The sequence below is a fragment of the Plecotus auritus genome (genome assembly GCF_963455305.1).
Source record: "Plecotus auritus genome assembly, chromosome: 9".
NCBI lineage: Eukaryota > Metazoa > Chordata > Mammalia > Chiroptera > Vespertilionidae > Plecotus > Plecotus auritus.
In genome coordinates this window covers 51,083,225-51,100,425 of record NC_137783.1, presented here as the reverse complement: position 1 = coordinate 51,100,425, position 17,201 = coordinate 51,083,225, and the positions used below count along the sequence as shown (strand labels likewise).

At 53.8% G+C, this 17,201-nt stretch overlaps 1 protein-coding gene across 3 annotated transcripts in view; it reads left to right on the top strand.

The window, feature by feature from the left end:
* The window catches only part of DLG5 (discs large MAGUK scaffold protein 5), a 114,694-nt gene that overhangs the window by 80,177 nt on the left and 17,316 nt on the right, over nucleotides 1–17,201 (top strand). The window contains exons 10-25 of one of the 3 annotated variants that reach the window (XM_080641767.1): nucleotides 1,638–1,770; nucleotides 2,202–2,329; nucleotides 2,895–3,070; nucleotides 3,402–3,505; nucleotides 6,190–6,282; nucleotides 7,764–8,759; nucleotides 9,481–9,604; nucleotides 9,912–10,056; nucleotides 11,397–11,509; nucleotides 12,107–12,196; nucleotides 12,485–12,635; nucleotides 13,865–13,939; nucleotides 14,568–14,730; nucleotides 14,817–14,950; nucleotides 15,430–15,576; nucleotides 16,676–16,859. In XM_080641767.1, coding sequence (XP_080497893.1) covers nucleotides 1,638–1,770; nucleotides 2,202–2,329; nucleotides 2,895–3,070; nucleotides 3,402–3,505; nucleotides 6,190–6,282; nucleotides 7,764–8,759; nucleotides 9,481–9,604; nucleotides 9,912–10,056; nucleotides 11,397–11,509; nucleotides 12,107–12,196; nucleotides 12,485–12,635; nucleotides 13,865–13,939; nucleotides 14,568–14,730; nucleotides 14,817–14,950; nucleotides 15,430–15,576; nucleotides 16,676–16,859 — 2,956 coding nt within the window. Of the gene's footprint in view, nucleotides 1–1,637; nucleotides 1,771–2,201; nucleotides 2,330–2,894; nucleotides 3,071–3,401; nucleotides 3,506–6,189; nucleotides 6,283–7,763; nucleotides 8,784–9,480; nucleotides 9,605–9,911; nucleotides 10,057–11,396; nucleotides 11,510–12,106; nucleotides 12,197–12,484; nucleotides 12,636–13,864; nucleotides 13,940–14,567; nucleotides 14,731–14,816; nucleotides 14,951–15,429; nucleotides 15,577–16,675; nucleotides 16,860–17,201 lie in introns of all 3 variants that reach the window. The other 2 variants (XM_080641766.1, XM_080641768.1) reach the window with 2 other exon arrangements.

Sequence of the window (17,201 nt, the reverse complement as noted above, 5' to 3'; positions counted from 1 at the left end):
AGCGACAGTCTCTCCAGGGACCCACATTGGATCTAGCAACTGATGGAATCAAATTAAGGTGTAGCCTAGACCTCTTGGGGCTTTAGACAGGAGGAGTTTCCATTTTCCTGGCACCAGGTTGCCTGGACCATCTGAAGAAGTCAGCTTCCTTTGCTTGTTCAGCACATTTGTATTTGCACCTCCTTTTCACTGAGTTCTCTCACCGGGGTGCTGGTGATGGAGTCCGTGCCGCTGCACAGGAAGCCCCCAGCCTGCAGGAGCAGCAGAGGTGCCCAGTGGGAGGGAGGAGAGGAGGGCAGTCAGATTCAATGCCCAGTTTCAGGCTGCACAGGGGTGGGATGGGCGGGGGCGGGGCCCAGGGGAGGCTGAGTGGCATTCTAGAGCTGGCCAATGAGAGCACAGCCCAGCCAAGGTGTGGACCTGGAGCTGTTCACTGGGGCAGGAAACAAAAGTCAGTTTAGAGTCAGCCAGGAGGGCCCCCCCCCACCGTGCTCCCCCCGCTACCCCGGACAGGGCCAGTGAACTGGGAAGGTGGTCTGGGCCTAGGTTTTAGGAAGAAGGGCATTATATGCAAGTGATAGGACAAGGTTTCTGACTCCTTTTTTTCGTCTTAACTGGGTCTTTCTGAGAGCTTAAGTTTTTATTTTGATCAAGTCCAATTTATTGATTTAAAATATTTTTAATTTTCAATGGATTATGTTATGTCTAAGAACCCTTAACCCAGCCCTTGATCTTGAAGATTTCTCTTGTATTTTCCTTCTAAAAGTTTTATAGTTTATTTAAAAAAATATATTATTGATTTCAGAGAGGAAGGGAGAGGGAGAGGGAGATAGAAACATCAGTGATTAGAGAGAATCATTGATCGGCTGCCTCCTGCACGCCCCCTAGTGGGGATCGAGCCCACAACATGGACATGTGCCCTGACTAGGAATCAAACTGTGGCCTCCTGGTTCATAGGTCGATGCTCAACCACTGAGCAACACCAGCCGGGCTATAATTTATTTTTTACATATAAATCTGTGATGCATTTTGAGTTAATTTCTAAGTAAAGTATGGTGTTCAGGTTGAGATTCTTTTTTTTTTTTCCATGATGTTCAGCGGCTCCATCATTAGTTGAAGACTATCCTTCCTCTGTTCCCTTACGTCTGCACCTTTGGTACTTGGTGGGGCTGTTTCTGGATCCTTCCTTCTGTTTCATTGATCTGTGTGTCTCTCTTCCTGGCAGTTCCCCTCAGCCTTGAGTCTGTAGCTGTAGAAAAACTCTTAAATTGGATTAGAGTAGTTTCTCCCACCTAATTCTTCATTTTCTAAATTAGTGTAGCTGTTCCACTTTTTTGTCTTTTCCTATAAACTTTAGAGTAGTCTTGTCTGTACCTATGAAAATATCTTGCTGGCATTTTTATAGAACTGCATGAAACTTCTAGATAAATGTGAGAAGAATTTCTGAGTCTTTTTAAAAAAAAGCATAAAAACCCATTGAAATCCAAGAAGCCTGGGCCTGGCGTTGCAGATTTGTTGGGCAGCTGGCGTGAAGGACGAGATGAAAGCCCATTGGTGGTCCCTGGTTTCCAGGCTGTGACTTGAGTGGGATGTTTCGCCTCTCACAAGGCCATGGCCATGGCTCCCTCTCTACACAGGGAGCAGATGGAATCCCAGCTGGAAAAGGAGGCCCGATTCCGGCAGCTGATGGCCCACAGCTCCCACGACTCAGCCATCGACACAGATTCCATGGAGTGGGAAACGGAAGTTGTAGAGTTTGAAAGGGAGACGGTGAGCTTCCTTTGTGTCTTTTCTGCCCGTTCTCCTGACATGAAGACTTTGGATGCCCTCTCGCAGTGTCCCCCAGTGTCCCAGTGGCTAGTTTGGAGGTTCAGCTTTTTCTCCCAGGGCGCAAATGCAACCTTTCCCTGCACTTGCTCCAGTCGAGTTACAGCAGATGGTTTCCTGAGTTGCGTGGCGGATGCTGACACGGCACATGGAACAGAGAGGGAGGAGCAGGGCCCCCAGGGGTGATGCTGGTGGCGACGTGTGTCTAAGTGGCTGAGAGGGGCAGGTTGTAGCCGCTCAGAGGCTGCTGCTTGGGGCCTAAGTGCCCTGTCAATCATGGTGAAGGTGCAGTCCCACAGTAGAGGGAGTGGCTTGGGCCACGTGTTTCTCATCACTGCTTCGTAAAGTATGCGCTGCTGCTGCTGTTTTGACAGGAGGACATTGACTTGAAGGCACTGGGGTTCGATATGGCAGAAGGTGTGAATGAGCCTTGTTTGCCCGGGGACTGCGGCATATTTGTGACTAAGGTGGACAAAGGAAGCATTGCAGACGGCCGCTTACGGTAAGAGTTGAGGAAGCCCAAGTTCTGAGGGAGGGTGGGGAGGGTGGGGAGGGTGGGGCCCCCCCCCCCCCCCCCCCCCGGCTTAGTGGAAGGCCCTGGAGAGCCAGGTGGCAGTTAAATGAATACATCCCGTTTGCGTTTCTGGGTAGAAAAGGGCTCATGCATGTGTGAGAGCGTATGATGTGCATTGCATGCTCATTCCATGAAATACTAATGATGAGAAAATAGTGCTAACTGTGTGCTCATTGCTGGTTTAAGTACTTTAAATAATTCATTAATCTTTACAATCCTATGAGGTAGGTGCTACCCCATTGTACAGATGGAGAGACTGACCCCCCGAGGGGTTAGGTCACTCAGCTGGTAGGTGGTGGAGCCAGGACTTGAACCCAGGCAGTCTAGCTCCAGTACCTGTGAGTTTAATGTTCGGCCATCCTGGAAGGGGGACTCTTTCTGAGTGTGTATGTGGGGCACCTGCTTTCTGGCATTCAGCTCCCTGGATGGGAACAGTTGAGCGGCCCACTGGTTCCAAGGCCTGCATGGGCACTGACCGGGCTGTCCTCCGCAGGGTCAATGACTGGCTACTGAGGATCAACGACGTGGACCTCATCAACAAGGACAAGAAGCAGGCCATCAAGGCGCTCCTCAACGGGGAGGGGGCCATCAACATGGTCGTGCGGCGGAGGAAGTCCCTGGGCGGGAAGGTGGTCACGCCCCTGCACATCAGCCTGAGTGGACAGAAAGGTAGCGGCCTATGACGCGGGCAGAGGCTTCAGACGGCAGGGGTCCCCTCCTTGTGTTTTCAGGTGCACTTCATTCTCAGGGCTGAGGTGCTGATGCTGCTTGAATGCAGCCTGTGTGCTCTCCCGACGTGGGGCCTCTGGGTCCTGGGTCCTGGGTCCTGCTTGTCTGAGTCACTCCCCAGAGCACACGTCACTGAGCTCCTGGGTGGTCTGGCCTGGGGAGGTGTTGGGATGGACAGGCGCTTTGTAAGAGCGTCTCCCGAAGATGAGGTGGGACAACCAGGGGCCATGCGACCTGGGCAGGGTTAACTGGGGACACCTGTGGTTGACAGACAGCGGCATCAGTCTGGAGAATGGAGTGTATGCTGCCGCCGTGGTGCCCGGAAGCCCCGCCGCCAAAGAGGGGTCTCTTGCCGTGGGGGACAGGATTGTGGCGGTAAGTCTCCAGGATGGGCTGTCCGCTGCACGTATAGACAGATTCAAATTTGGGAGGTGTGAACAAGACGTAATGAACACAGTTTTTTTATTTGCCTTTTTTAAAAAATGTGAACATTTAAATATGATTTTCCCCCCTTCTAATAGTATGTTTCTATTTACTGTAGAAAATTCAGAAGTTCAGAAAAGGTTTAGGAAGGAGTAGATAACCTTTGTTAACATTTTCACTGTATTTCTCTACAACCTTTATTCTATATATGAATGCATAGTGAGGCCAATTAAAAAATAAGTTTTTAGAAATCTTTTTTATTTAATATTTTACCCATTTCTTTTAAAACTTATTTTTTTATTACCAAAGTAAGACTCTTTTGCAGTAAAATATTCAAGCAATACCAAAATGTGTAAAGTGGTGGTCCCCTCTTCCCTGTGATCTTGCTCCTGAGGCATCTCTACCCCCTTTTGGAGATGTGCTCCCAGCCAGACCACAAGTGCTTGTGCAGATCTGTGTGCACAGTTAGGGGTTTTTAGGTTTTATTCGCTTTTTACGATACGATAATGGAATCATCTAATGCTAGCTACAGTTTGCCATTGTGGATATCTTTCCAAGTCAATCCTTACTATTTTTGTCCACCTCGTGGTAGTTTAAATTATTCCACAATTGATGGACCTAGGAGTTGTTCTCAGTTTCTGCCATTGCAAACAGCCCTGCATGGACATCACCTGTGTGCAGCAGCCACTGTGGGGAGACTTAGCAGATCCCTGGTGACCACACCCACAGTGCCGTGAGGGGGCTGAGTCATAGAGCATGCATGTTTAGTCTTTGTAAGTAACCCTTTAAAAGTGAAGGCATATGCGTGTGCATGACACCCCCCTCCCACCTCCCCACCCCAAATCCAGTCCCTGCAACCAGCACAGTGGCAGGAACTCCTTTAGTTCTGGACGCCCCACCGATCAGTTCCCATGGCAACCACGGTTAACAACTCACTGTTTTCTTCCAGAAATGTTCAAAACATGGGTATCTCCCACTTAAATACACACAACCAGATGGGATCATCGTAGACTAAGCCGCTAGCCTTGTTTTGTTGGTGACGCATGCCCTGTGCTTCTTCCTCGCTGTGTCTGGGTCCTTGCAGGAGCTGCAGGCTCCTTAGCGGCAGCAGCACCACAGGCTGTTAGCTGCACCCCAGCGGAAACTCGGGGCATCTTTGCCTTTACAAGTTGTGCTGCATGGCACCTGCTGCATCCTTCCTTCCACGGGCCCCAGGGGGCCCCCCCGAGAGTGTGCCATGGGGGGTTATCCCTGGGGCAGGGGAACTGCTGGGTCAGATAAGCATTTAACGTTTGATATGATCCTTCCCTGCACCCCCTCAGGCCCTGGCCTTTTCAACCCCACCTACAGTGTGTGTGGGAGCTCCTCACCTCACATCTTTGCCAGTGTTTTTCAGATTTGGGGGGCTCCGGATGTTAAAAGCAACATGGCCATTGTGAAAAATTTCAAGATATGGGAAATTTATAAAGAAAAAACAACCAAAGTAATCCACCACTCTAAAATAATCCCTCTGCATATGTTTTTAAACTTTTGACGTTGAAATAATTATAATTCAGTTAAACTATTTCATAATTAATATTTAAAAAGTAGTATAGGGAGGTTCCTAGATACCCTTTACCCAGTTTCCCTAATGGTTATATCTTACATAGCTGTAATATTAAAACCAGGTAGTTGACAGTACAGTGTGTGTATTTAATTCTATGTCATTTTATCATGTTTAGGAAACCAAAAAAAAAAAAAAATCAAGACAGAACTGTTCTACCACCACACTCTCCCTCATGTTACCTGTTACCCCTCTATAGTGACACCCACACCTGCTCCCCCATTCAGAAGCCCTGGCAACTAGTTTTTCTCCATCTCTATACTTCTGTCACCTCGAGAATGGTAGATGAGTAGAATGGTACAGTGTGTGGTTGGCTGTTCTGCCCCGCACGGGGCTGTGTTCCTTCCGTAACTCATGCATCTAGTCACTCAGAACCCACCATGGTCAAATCAGCACAGGGCAGGGATGTGCCTGAAGGTGCCAGGACAGAGTCAGGCTGGGTCCATCTTCGGGAAGGTTCACCTCTCCGAAGATTGGTCATTTTATTACACATCAAATGGGTGTCATGTTCCCGGTGTGGGTGCAGCCTGGTCTGACTGTTCGCCTGTTGCTCATACACTTTTTCTAAGATTGGAGCACATCCGAGAGGGATGTGGACAGAAGTTCAAGCAGAAGCTGTGGTGGTGTGTCTTTGTGAACAATGACGATACTTCATCTCACGTGGTACTTTCTAGTTTACAGAGGCCTTCCACACCATAGCTGCGTTTTTCAGTCTCCTCCCACCCCTGGGGGACTCATGTGACTATCTTCCAATTTGTACACGAAGGCGTCCCGAATCGAGGTCCAACCTTACAAAGCAGGAAGCAGAACCGGCTGTCCCCGCGACCTTGGTGTCCTGGTCCTAGTCAGACACACATCTTCTTGTAGAGTGCTCTCGAGGCTGTGTGGTCCATGTGCCACGGAAGCCCCTTACCTGGATTCCTCAGGCCTTATGGGCAGGGCTGTCTCCTCCTCCAGCTGCAGACTTGGGAACCTTACAGAACCAGGCCCACTGTCCTGCGGTGGGACTGACAGGTTCTCTGTTTGGCCCTAGATCAATGGCATCGCACTGGACAACAAGTCTCTGAATGAGTGTGAGTCTCTGCTGCGTAGCTGCCAGGACTCCCTGACCCTCTCCCTCCTGAAGGTAAGGGTCCTGCCCTCCCGTCCCTGCTCTCGCAAAGCCCCAGCTCCACTGCTCTGTGTCACTTGGTAAAGGGGTATTGATTTACGAAGTGCAGGGAGTGCATGAACCCCAACCAGAATCTGGTTTAAAAACAAAAATTAAAAACTGTGAAGGGCATTTTGGGGGTAGTGGGGTGCATTTGAATCTGGATTGAATAATTAGTTTATCCTAAGGAATTGTAGATTTTCATGGGAGCAATGACAATATTGGGGTCACAGAGGAGAATGACCTTAGTTTTGGGAAGTACGTGATAAAGTTGTTAGGGATGAAATGTCATATTGTAACTTACTTTCAGATGTTCTGCAATATTGACAGATATAGACAGTTTTTAAAAATATTGCTGAATCTAAATGGTGGGTTTATGGGTATTCATTGTACTTTTCTATCAACTCTTCTACATAATTGAAAAGATTGATTAATAGAAAGTTGGAAAAATAGGCCCATCTACTTCATTAAGCGAAATTTTAAAAATTTATAATAATAGACTTTTTGGGGAGTAGTTTACATTTACAGGAAAGGTAAACTAGTTTAGAGAATTCTCATATTTCTCCCTCTGCTTCCCCTGTTAGTAACATCTTGCATTAGTGGGGTTCATTTGCCACGATGCTAACACATTAGTATTAACTAAAGTCCACAGTTTACATGAGGACTTACTCTCGGTGTTGTACATTCCGTGGGTTTGGACAAATGTGCAAGGACGTGTCTCCCACTGCAGTATCTCACAGCATGGCTTCACTGTGACGAAGCTCCTCCGGGCTGTACCCGTCCATCCCTTCCTCTCTCGTCCTGTCCCCGGAGACCATTGATCTTTTCACCGTCTCCATCGTTCTGTCTTTTCTAGAATGTCTTCTCATTGGAATGTAGCCTTCCCAGATTGGCTTCATTTACTTAATGATATGCATTTAAGTTTCCTACATTTCTTTCTACAGCTTGATAGCTCATTTCTTTTGTTGCTGAGTGATATTCCTTTACGTGAATACTAAAAGATATGTATTGTTAATAATGAATCTTTCTTTTACTTAATAATATTAAAAAGTATGTAGGGCATTATACAGGTGATTTCAGAAAGTGCTCAAAGTTAATAGCACGTACAGCTCTCCTGTGGGTCCCAGTGAGCAGGGCTGTGAGAAAGCCTCCGGTCAGGGAGAGGATGCGTGCGTGTGTGTGTGTGTGTGTGTGTGTGTGTGTGTGTGTGATATGCATGTGTGTGTGATGCGATGCATGTGTGTGATGCGATGCATGTGTGTGATGCGATGCATGTATGTGATGCGATGTATGTGTGTGTGATGCATGCGTGTATGTGTGTGCGCGTATATGTGCCTGCTTTCTGGGGTGTGGGCCCATTTCTGGCCGTTGCTCTACCTGCAGGGGCAGTTTCAGTGGCAATGCCAGGTTCTGTCGCCTTTTTCTCTCTTTCTCACTCCTCCGTGGTTCCTACATAGGTGTTCCCTCAGAGCGCCTCATGGAGTGGCCAGAACATCTTTGAAAACATCAAGGACTCTGATAAGATGCTGAGTTTCCGAGCCCACGGCCCGGAGGTCCAGGCTCAGAATAAGCGGAACCTGATGCAGCACAACAACTCCACACAGACGGACATCTTCTGCACAGACAGGCCGGAGGACAGGAAGGAACCGGGCCCCCCAGGCGGTGGCAGCTCCTTCCTGCACAAGCCGTTCCCTGGGGGGCCCTTCCCAGCCGCCCCCCACACGTGTCCCAGCGCCTCCGAGCGTAGCCTGAGCTCTTTTCGCTCAGATGCCTCTGGGGAGCGCGGCTATGGGCTGGGGGACATGTGTGCCCGGCGGCCACTGCTGCCCTTCGAGACTGAAGCTGGTTCCTGCGGGGCGACGGAGGCTCCCCTGGACAAGGCCGAGCCCGAGGGCTCCCACAGCGGCGGGACCTGGCCCAAGGCCGTGCTCAGCTCCGCGGCAGCGCCCGAGAAGCTCTCTGTTTATAAGAAGCCAAAGCAAAGAAAGTCCATCTTCGACCCTAACACTTTCAAACGCCCCCAGACACCCCCCAAAATAGACTACCTGCTCCCCGGCCCTGGGCCTGCTCATTCCCCCCAGCCCTCCAAGAGGGTGGGGCCTCTGACGCCCCCAAAGCCTCCTAGGAGGAGTGACTCCATTAAGTTCCAGCACAGGCTAGAAACCAGCTCTGAATCCGAGGCCACTCTGGTGGGCAGCTCCCCGTCCACCAGCCCCCCAAGCGCCCTGCCCCGCGACGTGGACCCTGGGGAACCCATGCACGCCTCGCCCCCTCGCAAGGCCAGGGTCCGCATTGCTTCCAGCTACTACCCTGAAGCGGACGGGGACTCCTCCTACCTGCCCGCCAAGAAGTCCTGTGATGAGGACCTCACCTCCCAGAAGGTGGATGAGCAGGGACAGAAGCGTCGCCGGCCGAAGTCTGCACCCAGCTTCCGGCCGAAGCTCGCGCCAGTGGTGATCCCTGCTCAGTTCCTAGAGGTGGGGTCAGCGCTGGGCTGAGGGTGGGGGTAGAAGGGGTAGCTGGCCGTCGCCAGCCTTGTGCTTGGCCCTGACTCCTTGGCTCTGATCATCTACCTGAAGGAGCGGAGGGAGGCAGGTGGATGCCAGTGGGAGCAGCCTTCCTTTGCAGAGTCACGTAGATGTGCCCATTCCTGGGGATGTGACACCAAGAGAGAAACACATTCTTGGGTGTAGCATTAAATTTGCTTATTCAACAAGAAGCTTTTGAAACTGTACAACAAAACCAGGTGACATGGACCTGCCTTGAGGGGTTCAGGGAGGGGTTGCACAGAGACTCTTAGCTGGCAGCAGGACAGGCTGGCTGGTCATGGCGGGGGTGCAGTCATTTCCAGAAGGGAAAGCTGCTGTGAGCGGAACAGATTCGTGCTGCTCTGCAGACAGAGCCTCACCAGCTCTGATGCATGGTCCACCTCTGCACACACACAACCTGTTTATTTGAAAGAACAGAAACTTCCTCTGTGGTTTTCTTCCAGAGCATTTTTGAAGGCAGTTCTTCCCCTCCAGGTGTATAAGGCAACTTGAATGAGCAAGGACATCTCCTGACCGTCACTTTGTGTCCAAGTGGGAGGAGCTAGTGTGTAAGGGACAGAGTTGCTTGTAAACACCTATGCGTTTCCCTGTTTTCAGCCACTCCCTCTTGCTTCTGGTTCTGCAGGAGCAGAAGTGGGTCTCAGCCAGTGGGGAAGTCTCCCCAGAGCTCCCGGAGTGGTCCCCTTACTCACCAGGGCATTCCAGCCGGCACAGCAACCCCCCACTCTACCCCGGCAAGGCATCTGTGGGTGAGTCAGCCGGGCAGGGCCAGGCGGAGGAGGGTCTTGGTGGCCCCAGGGCCGCCCAGTGCCTGGGGCAGTGGAGGCAGTCATTTCAAGGGTCAGCTGTGTGTCCTCAGCCCAGAGGTCCACAGAGCGAGCAGGTGCTGCCCTGTCTGGGTGATGTTAGTCAGTGTCAGTGACATTTCCTAGCTTTGCAGAGTGCTTTCTCCCATAGCGGCCTGGGAAACAGGAAGCAGCAAAGAGAGAAAGGCTTGCACAGCTGTGGGCTGGCTGGGTGCTTTGGGGAGCTGGTTCTCACCCTGCCCATTTCTAGGCACTGTTCCCCGGAGCATGACCCCGAGCACCACTGTGAGCTCCATCCTGAGGAACCCCATCTACACTGTGCGTAGCCACAGGGTTGGCCCTTGCAGCTCTCCACCCGTCCCCAGAGAGATCGGCCCCCAGGTTTTGCACCCCAGGTATGTGAAGTCTCCCACACCTCCTTGCACCCCCGCCATCCAAGCCTACCTGGACATAAAGCCACCGGTGCATGGAGAGGCTCATGGGCAGAGATTTCCTTGCCCAGCTGGGAAAGGGCTGGTTTCAGCAGCGCTGGGACCCCATGGAAAGTGGTTCACCAATGTGGAGCTTGAAAAGGTATTTAAGGAAAGGTGATAGTGATGGTAGCCAGTGCTTTGTTGCTCACTGTCAGGCACTATGCTCACACCTTTGTAAATACCATCTCAATTGCCACAGCAACCCTAGGTGCTAAGGACTATTGTGTCTCTGCTTTATATAGAAGAGGAAACTGAGCCTGAAAAAATGGTCACTTCATTTGTTCATTCATTCATTCAATTATTTGACAAGTTTTTATTGAGCACCTACTGCATGCCATGGACTGTTCTAGTTCCAGGGGTTGCAGTGGAGAACTAAATAGACAAGCTTTTACTTGTGGCATTTGTGTTCACGTGTAGGAGGCAGATAGGAAAACGTGAGCAGAGCGACACCACATGGTGCTGAGTAGCTCTGAAAACCGTAAAACAAGGCGACGAGCTGGCCTGAGTTGGAAGCCGGTGGAGAGTTAGGTTGGATGGTGGGGAGGCTGCCCGGTGGGAGGATGCAGCTGTAGGCCAGCTGCACAGGACGTGGGCTGAGTGCCCAGTAAGGAGGGCTGTTGGTGCTGTGCCTGGGCACCTGACAGCAGTGTGATGGGCTCTTGGGACAGAGTGGGGGAGCCAGACAAAGGTAGAGTGGGTCGGAGGTGAGCCCAGGCCGCAGGGCACCAACCCTCCGGGTCTGCAGCCATAATACAGAGTTGGAGTTTTACTCGGAGTGCAGTGGAAACCACTGGAGGGATTTAAGGCAGGAAGAGATGTAGTTTCATGATGCTGTTAGAAAGGCCATCGTTGGGCCTGACGCGGAAGATGCCTGGGCTCTCTGCCCTCTGGCTTCCCAGGCACGTTCTCCTGAGGGAGGCTCCCGGGTCCCTCCCCAGGGCCCTCTGCCCACTCCCGCCCCCCAGGATTCAGAGCGGGTTTTCCCCGTAGAAGCCCTTCCTCCAGAGAACCTGACCCCGGCTGAGGCTGAGGTGGGTAGGCCGCTCCTGCTCCATTTGTGTGGCCCTCTCTCCCTCATGCAGGGCCCTCGTGGATGTGCCGTTGGCATGGCTGCGGGCAGGCTGCTGTCCTCAGCTGACAGCCAGTGGCTTCCAGGCCTCCCTTCTGCCAGCCCAGGGAGGGAGGCCTTGCTGCCTGTCCCTTGTGTTTCTCCCAGGGGCTGCGTCCAGTCTTGGCCCCTCACCTGTCTGGTTCTCCCACAGTGTCCAGCACCAGGGACGCCTGAGCCTGGACCTGAGCCACAGGGCCTGCAGCGACTACTCGGAGATGCGAGCCTCCCACGGGTCCAACTCACTGCCCTCCAGCGCCCGCCTTGGTAACTGCGCCACTCGAGCCTTGTCACAGTGGCAGTCCCAGCTTGTTCATCTCCACCTGCGGCATCATGCCCGCCTCGTGGTGGCCTCTCCGTGGCGCCTCCCCTCCGGGCGCAGGGCGGCTCTGCACCGCACAGTTCCTTGGGCCGTCCGTTGTGCTCCTCGCTTTCCTGGTGGCCATGCAGTTGTTCCTGGCAGCCCCTTGGCCCAGGAGCCCTGCTCCCGCCCCTGAGCTTGTCGGTCATCCTTGGGGGGGTGGTTCTGTAGTGCTCTTCACTTACGGGAATGCAGCCCAGAGTGGAGGCTGGCCCTTGCCCTGTGTGGCGGTGCCCAGGCTGTGAGAGCAGGTGAGCAGCTGCCTCTCTCACTTGGGTTGCTGCCCCTGTCCCGAGGCGGAAGTGAGATTTGTGTGAGTCTGTTTGGGAGCAGGTTGGGCCTGCACAGATACTGGGCGTTCGGTAGCTGCTTTTCTCGCCTGAGCCACATTTAGGCCCCTTGGGGATCAATGGCAGGACCCTGCTTTGCATTTTGTCATGGTCACAGAGGGTGAGGGTGGTGTTTACTCTCAGGCCTAAAGTTCTGTCCCCTGTGGAACACAGGGTCTTCAAGCAACTTGCAGTTCAAGGCCGAGCGCATTAAAATCCCATCAACGCCAAGATACCCCCGGTCTGTTGTGGGCTCCGACAGAGGTGAGGCCTTCCCAGAGGTGAGGCTGTTCACGCTGTGCCCTCAGTGGAGTGTCTGGGCAGGGCTGTGACTGCCTTCTCAGTCCAGCCAGTCCGTAAACACGGAGTCCAGCTCAGCCTGGCGATGTGGGGGTGGAAAGGCCCTAGGGAGCCCGCGTCTGAAGTCCAGGCCACGAGCTGTGGCTGCGGTGTGGGGCCACGTGTCTGGATCATGTCTCTCTCTGGGTCTTGGCTGCTGGAGAGCTGAGCTGCAAGATCGAGCCCCGTGTTACCCCACACCTTTTTTGGCAGGTTCATTGTCGCATTCTGAATGCAGCACACCCCCGCAGTCACCCCTCAACATCGACACCCTGTCCTCTTGTAGCCAGTCCCAGACCTCAGCCTCCACGTTGCCTAGAATTGCAGTCAACCCCGTGGCCCTTGGGGAACGGAGAAAGGACAGGTGAGCATGACCTGGGCGTCCGTGCTGGGCACAGTGATGGGTAACACATCCCCAAATGGGCCAGAGCTGTCGAAGGAAGGCGCCTGGCAGGAGCAGGGGGAGGTGGAGTTCTGACTGCGTTGATCCTAGGCCAAGGCCACCTTGAGTGGGTCACCCAGCACTCCCTGACGTGTTGTCCCAGCAGCCTGTCCTCTCAGCCACGCATGTCCTTGGTATTGTTCCATGTCAGTAAGTCCTGGCATCATTTGTTAGGCTTCATGGCGTCTATTGTATGGCTATGACGATTCAGTTACCTGCTCTTTATTGAGATAGATGTGTTGATTGGAGGTGGGACAGAGGAAAGGGTATTCAGGGGAACTGAGGATGCCTGGGCCAGAAACTCACTCTGCCACACCTGCAGGCCAGCCTGGGCCTTGATGCCATCCCCCTCGGCTGGGGTGTGAGGAGGGTGTTGGAGTGGTTGCTCACTAAGGGTTTTTTGTTAATCCTCACCCGAGGATATTTTTCTACTGATTTTTTAGGGAGAATGGAGGAGAGAGGGTAAGACAGAGAGAAATATCGATGTGAGAGAAACACATTGATTAGTTGCCTCTTGCATGAGCCCCAACCAGGGCCTGGGCCGGAAAGGAGCCTACCACCGAGGTACGTGCCCTTGAACTGAATTGAACCCGGGACCCTTCGGTCCATAGGCTGATGCTCTGTCCACTGAGTCAGACCAGCTAGGGCATCACTAAGGTTCTTAAAACTAAACTGCTTGGGACTCTAATACATGTTGAGTCTCAAAGTGATGGAGGGTGCAGGCCCGGGACTCACGTGTCTGAGCCGGAGGGTAGAGGAAGGCATTGCAGAGCAGGTGAGTCGGAGGAGACAACACTTTGGGCAGGAGAGAAGAGACCAGTCAGGAAGGGTTTTTATGTCAGCATCTGAGAAAGATTGCTGCACCTCAGGTGGCAGGGGTGGGTGGTTCAGGGCCTGCCCTCCGCCCGCCTTTCTGCACCACATGGATCCACATGGACCACCCCCACCCATATGCTAGAGGGCAGCACAGGAGAATGGCTCTCCTACTGGTCCTACTTAGGCCTCTGGCCATGATTTTGTCCTGAGAGGGAGAGCTCAAGGCAGCGTGAAGCGCAGTCACGTGGCTGTCTTTCTATCTTGTGTTCCAGGATTCTGTGGTTGTCCTCCTGCTCCGAGTATCCCTCTCCTTTTTAACCTTTCGCACCTTCCAGATGTCACCAGCACAGATCCCTCCTGAGACTGCCCGTGGCTGCCAGGCCCAGGTCCTCCTCCCTGAGGAGTCTGAGGTTGGCCGACTTGAGGCCCCGCCGAGCCCCTTGGGCCCTTGGCACGTCGTCAGCACCCCCCTGGCCTGCAAGTGCATGGCCGCTGCCTTGCTCTGAGCCTCCCGCTTCCTTTTTAATGGCTTAGGTTTGCAATAGCTTAATTTCCATGGTCATCTTACTTCACCCCGTGTTCCGGTAAATACAGACACCGATACTTTATGTGTCTCTTCTTGGGTGAATGTCATCCCAGAAGGCTTTCTTGTCCTCCGAAGGCATCTTTAGATCCCACAGTGGGGGAGGTTGTAAATTGCACATTGTAAGGGAACTCATCTCACATGAAAATCGTTGTGCTTTTCTCCTGTGTATACTAGTATTTACTAGTATAGTTCAGATGGACCATTCTTTGTGTCTTTGTGTCTGGGTGCTTCCGTACCATTTGGGGTGTTGTGTTTGTGTAGCATGAGGTTGCAGGGATGTGTATCGCTGTCATACAAAGGTGGGTCATCGTGTTCTCATCCAGCTGTGTCCACGTAGGAGCATCTGGCGCTCCCTGGCCCTGTCTGCATAGCTGATTGCATGCCTTGCCTCAGGTCTTCCCCAAACCCTTCCTTTAGGTCCCAGTCCCCAGAATTCTTGTCTCTCTTCCAAGGCCCTACATGGAGGAGCCGCGCCATGTCAAGCTGCAGAAGGGCTCGGAGCCCCTGGGCATCTCTATCGTGAGTGGAGAGAAGGGCGGTGTCTATGTCTCCAAGGTGACTGGGGGCAGCATCGCTCACCAGGCTGGCCTTGAGTATGGGGACCAGTTACTTGAGGTGAGCGGGAGCCTCCCTGCCATGGAGAAGTGGTGCTCCCGCGTCCCCATCTCGCCACATCACCGCTCGCTCTGGGTGTTTCCTAGTTCAATGGCATAAACCTGCGGAGTGCCACGGAGCAGCAGGCCCGGCTCATCATCGGGCAGCAGTGTGACACCATCACCATCCTGGCCCAGTACAACCCACACATGCACCAGCTCAGCAGCCACTCCCGGTCCAGGTGAGGGCCTGGCCTCTGAGGGGCCGTCTGGGTGCGCAGGTGCACGGCTCCCCACTGGAGACCAGGGCATTCTGCTGCCCTACAGGGAGAGTTGCCTAGCCCGGGATTTTGGAAAAAGGACATATTAGAGGGAAGATGTCTCCTCCTGAAATAGGGTGTGGAAAGGGATGGCTGGATCCCCTGGTGCCGAAGGAGGCCCACACCTGGGGGTGTGGTGGCTGGGGGAGGTTCACACCCAGAGCCCCTGTCCACGAGCATGCACTGCCTGTGTTTGCCCTCCTGCTGTGGGTTACAGGGCAGATGAAGGGAGGAAAAGCCCCTGACACCCAGCACTGCACAGTTGTGCAAGGGGGATGAGATATGCAGTCGAGTAGCCTGGTCCCTGTTTCCAGCCCAGCCTGGTCGCCACCAGAGAGGGAGTGGCTCCGACTGCTGAAGGCTGTGTGCTGCTCCTTATTCTTCCTGTCCTGTGTCCTCAGCTCCCACCTGGACCCTGCCAGCACCCACTCCACTCTCCAGGGCAGCAGTGCTACGGTCCCGGAGCATCCCTCGGGCATTGACCCGCTGATGGAGCAGGACGAGGGCCCTGGCACCCCCCCGACCAAACAGAGCGCCTCCAGTTCCAGGTCAGCAAATGTGCGCTATGAGCCTTCCTCCCGTGCGCCTCAGTGGGGTGTTGTCATGGCCTGAGCACATACATCCTCTAGAGGCATGGGCACTGGACAGGGTGTCACCCGTGCTGCAGACCGCACAGCAAGCCAGCAGGATCTGGGGTGGGGAGCACACCACTCCTCTTTCCCCTCCTTCCTGCCCTTTCTTGCTTTCCTCGTTTCTCTTGTATGTATTAGGGGGGCAGTGCAGGCCGTGAGGGAGCCGTCAGGAGTGTGGCAGGGAATGGTGGCAGCTGGGTCAGACGTTCAGGATGAGCAGGGGTTAGGTGTGCAAAGGGTGGGCGTGGAGAGCAATCAGGAGGAGCGGTCAGCCTTGCTGTGGGCAGGAGGAGGCAGGCCACATGGGAGCTGGAGGGGCAATAGAGAGAGGCAGGGCAGGTAGCCCTGCATGGAACCGTTTCCCTGTCAATGATGAGGCCTCAGCCAAAGCCGGCCTAACTCAGCGTGAGGCCAGCTCTGTGGCCTCAGCACCAGGTCTGTCATGTTGGAACTTACCTTCAGCACATTGTCATCACCTAGCTTCTCCCCTGAGGTCCCTGTCCTCGGGCTCCACCCTGTCCCCTGTCCTGCACTCCGTCTGTTGCCAGCACCTTAGTCTCCCTCACTGCACCGTGGGTTCCTCAGTAGCATGGGACCCCTTTCTGTGGTTCAGCGCTGTCCCTGGGCTGAGAAGCTGCTCAGTAAATTTGTGCCGCCTGAGTTGTGTGCTGGTCTGGTTCTCAAGTTCCTCTGGCAGAACAAGGTGAGGAAAGCAAGTACCACCAGGTGGAAGCGATGCCCAGCCCAAGGCACGCGGCTGGCAGCTGGCCAGAAAGCAGGGGCTTTGAGGCCCACTCTGTTGCCAACTGGCTTTGCGACCAGGGCCCCATTTTCACCTCTGCCAAAACTCAGCAGATCACTAGAACTGGGCCTGCAGTGGGACCTCCCGGCTCCCTGGGTTCTGAGACCTCAGGGGCCGGGAGCAAGCAGACAGGTTAGGGCCTTGGCCGCTGTTTTGCCTTTTTCCTGCCCTCCTCCTGGGCCTGATGAAGGAACTCCATTTCTCTCCTGAAAGGATGGTGGGAGATGCCAACAAGAAGCCCCCAGAGCCACGAGTTGTCTTTGTCAGAAAGTCCCAGCTGGAGCTTGGAGTGCATCTGTGTGGTGGGAACCTGCACGGGGTGTTTGTGGCCGAGGTGGAGGACGACAGTCCTGCCAAGGGCCCCGACGGCCTCGTGCCGGGCGACCTCATCCTGGAGGTGAGTTCTGAGCGCTCTGTCTGCACATCAGGCTTCCTCCTTCTCAGGAGGTGGTGGAGGGGCGGAGCTGCCAAGACCCTCTGGGCCATTGCAGGGAGGCGGGTGCCCGCTTGGGCACTGGCGTCTGTCTGGAGGGGAGTGCTCGGCTCCTGTCAGCAGCAGGACTCTGATCTGCCGAGCGTGGTGTCTGCCCCTCCAGGTCTCCTGCTTGATGGGAGCCGGGTTATAGGCCTTGAGAAATACAAGTCGTGTAGGCAAGATGAAGAGTGGCGTTACTTGCTGAGGGACTGAGCAGGGTTTCTCCCGGGCCACAAGAAGAATAAAAACACCGCTCAGCTATGT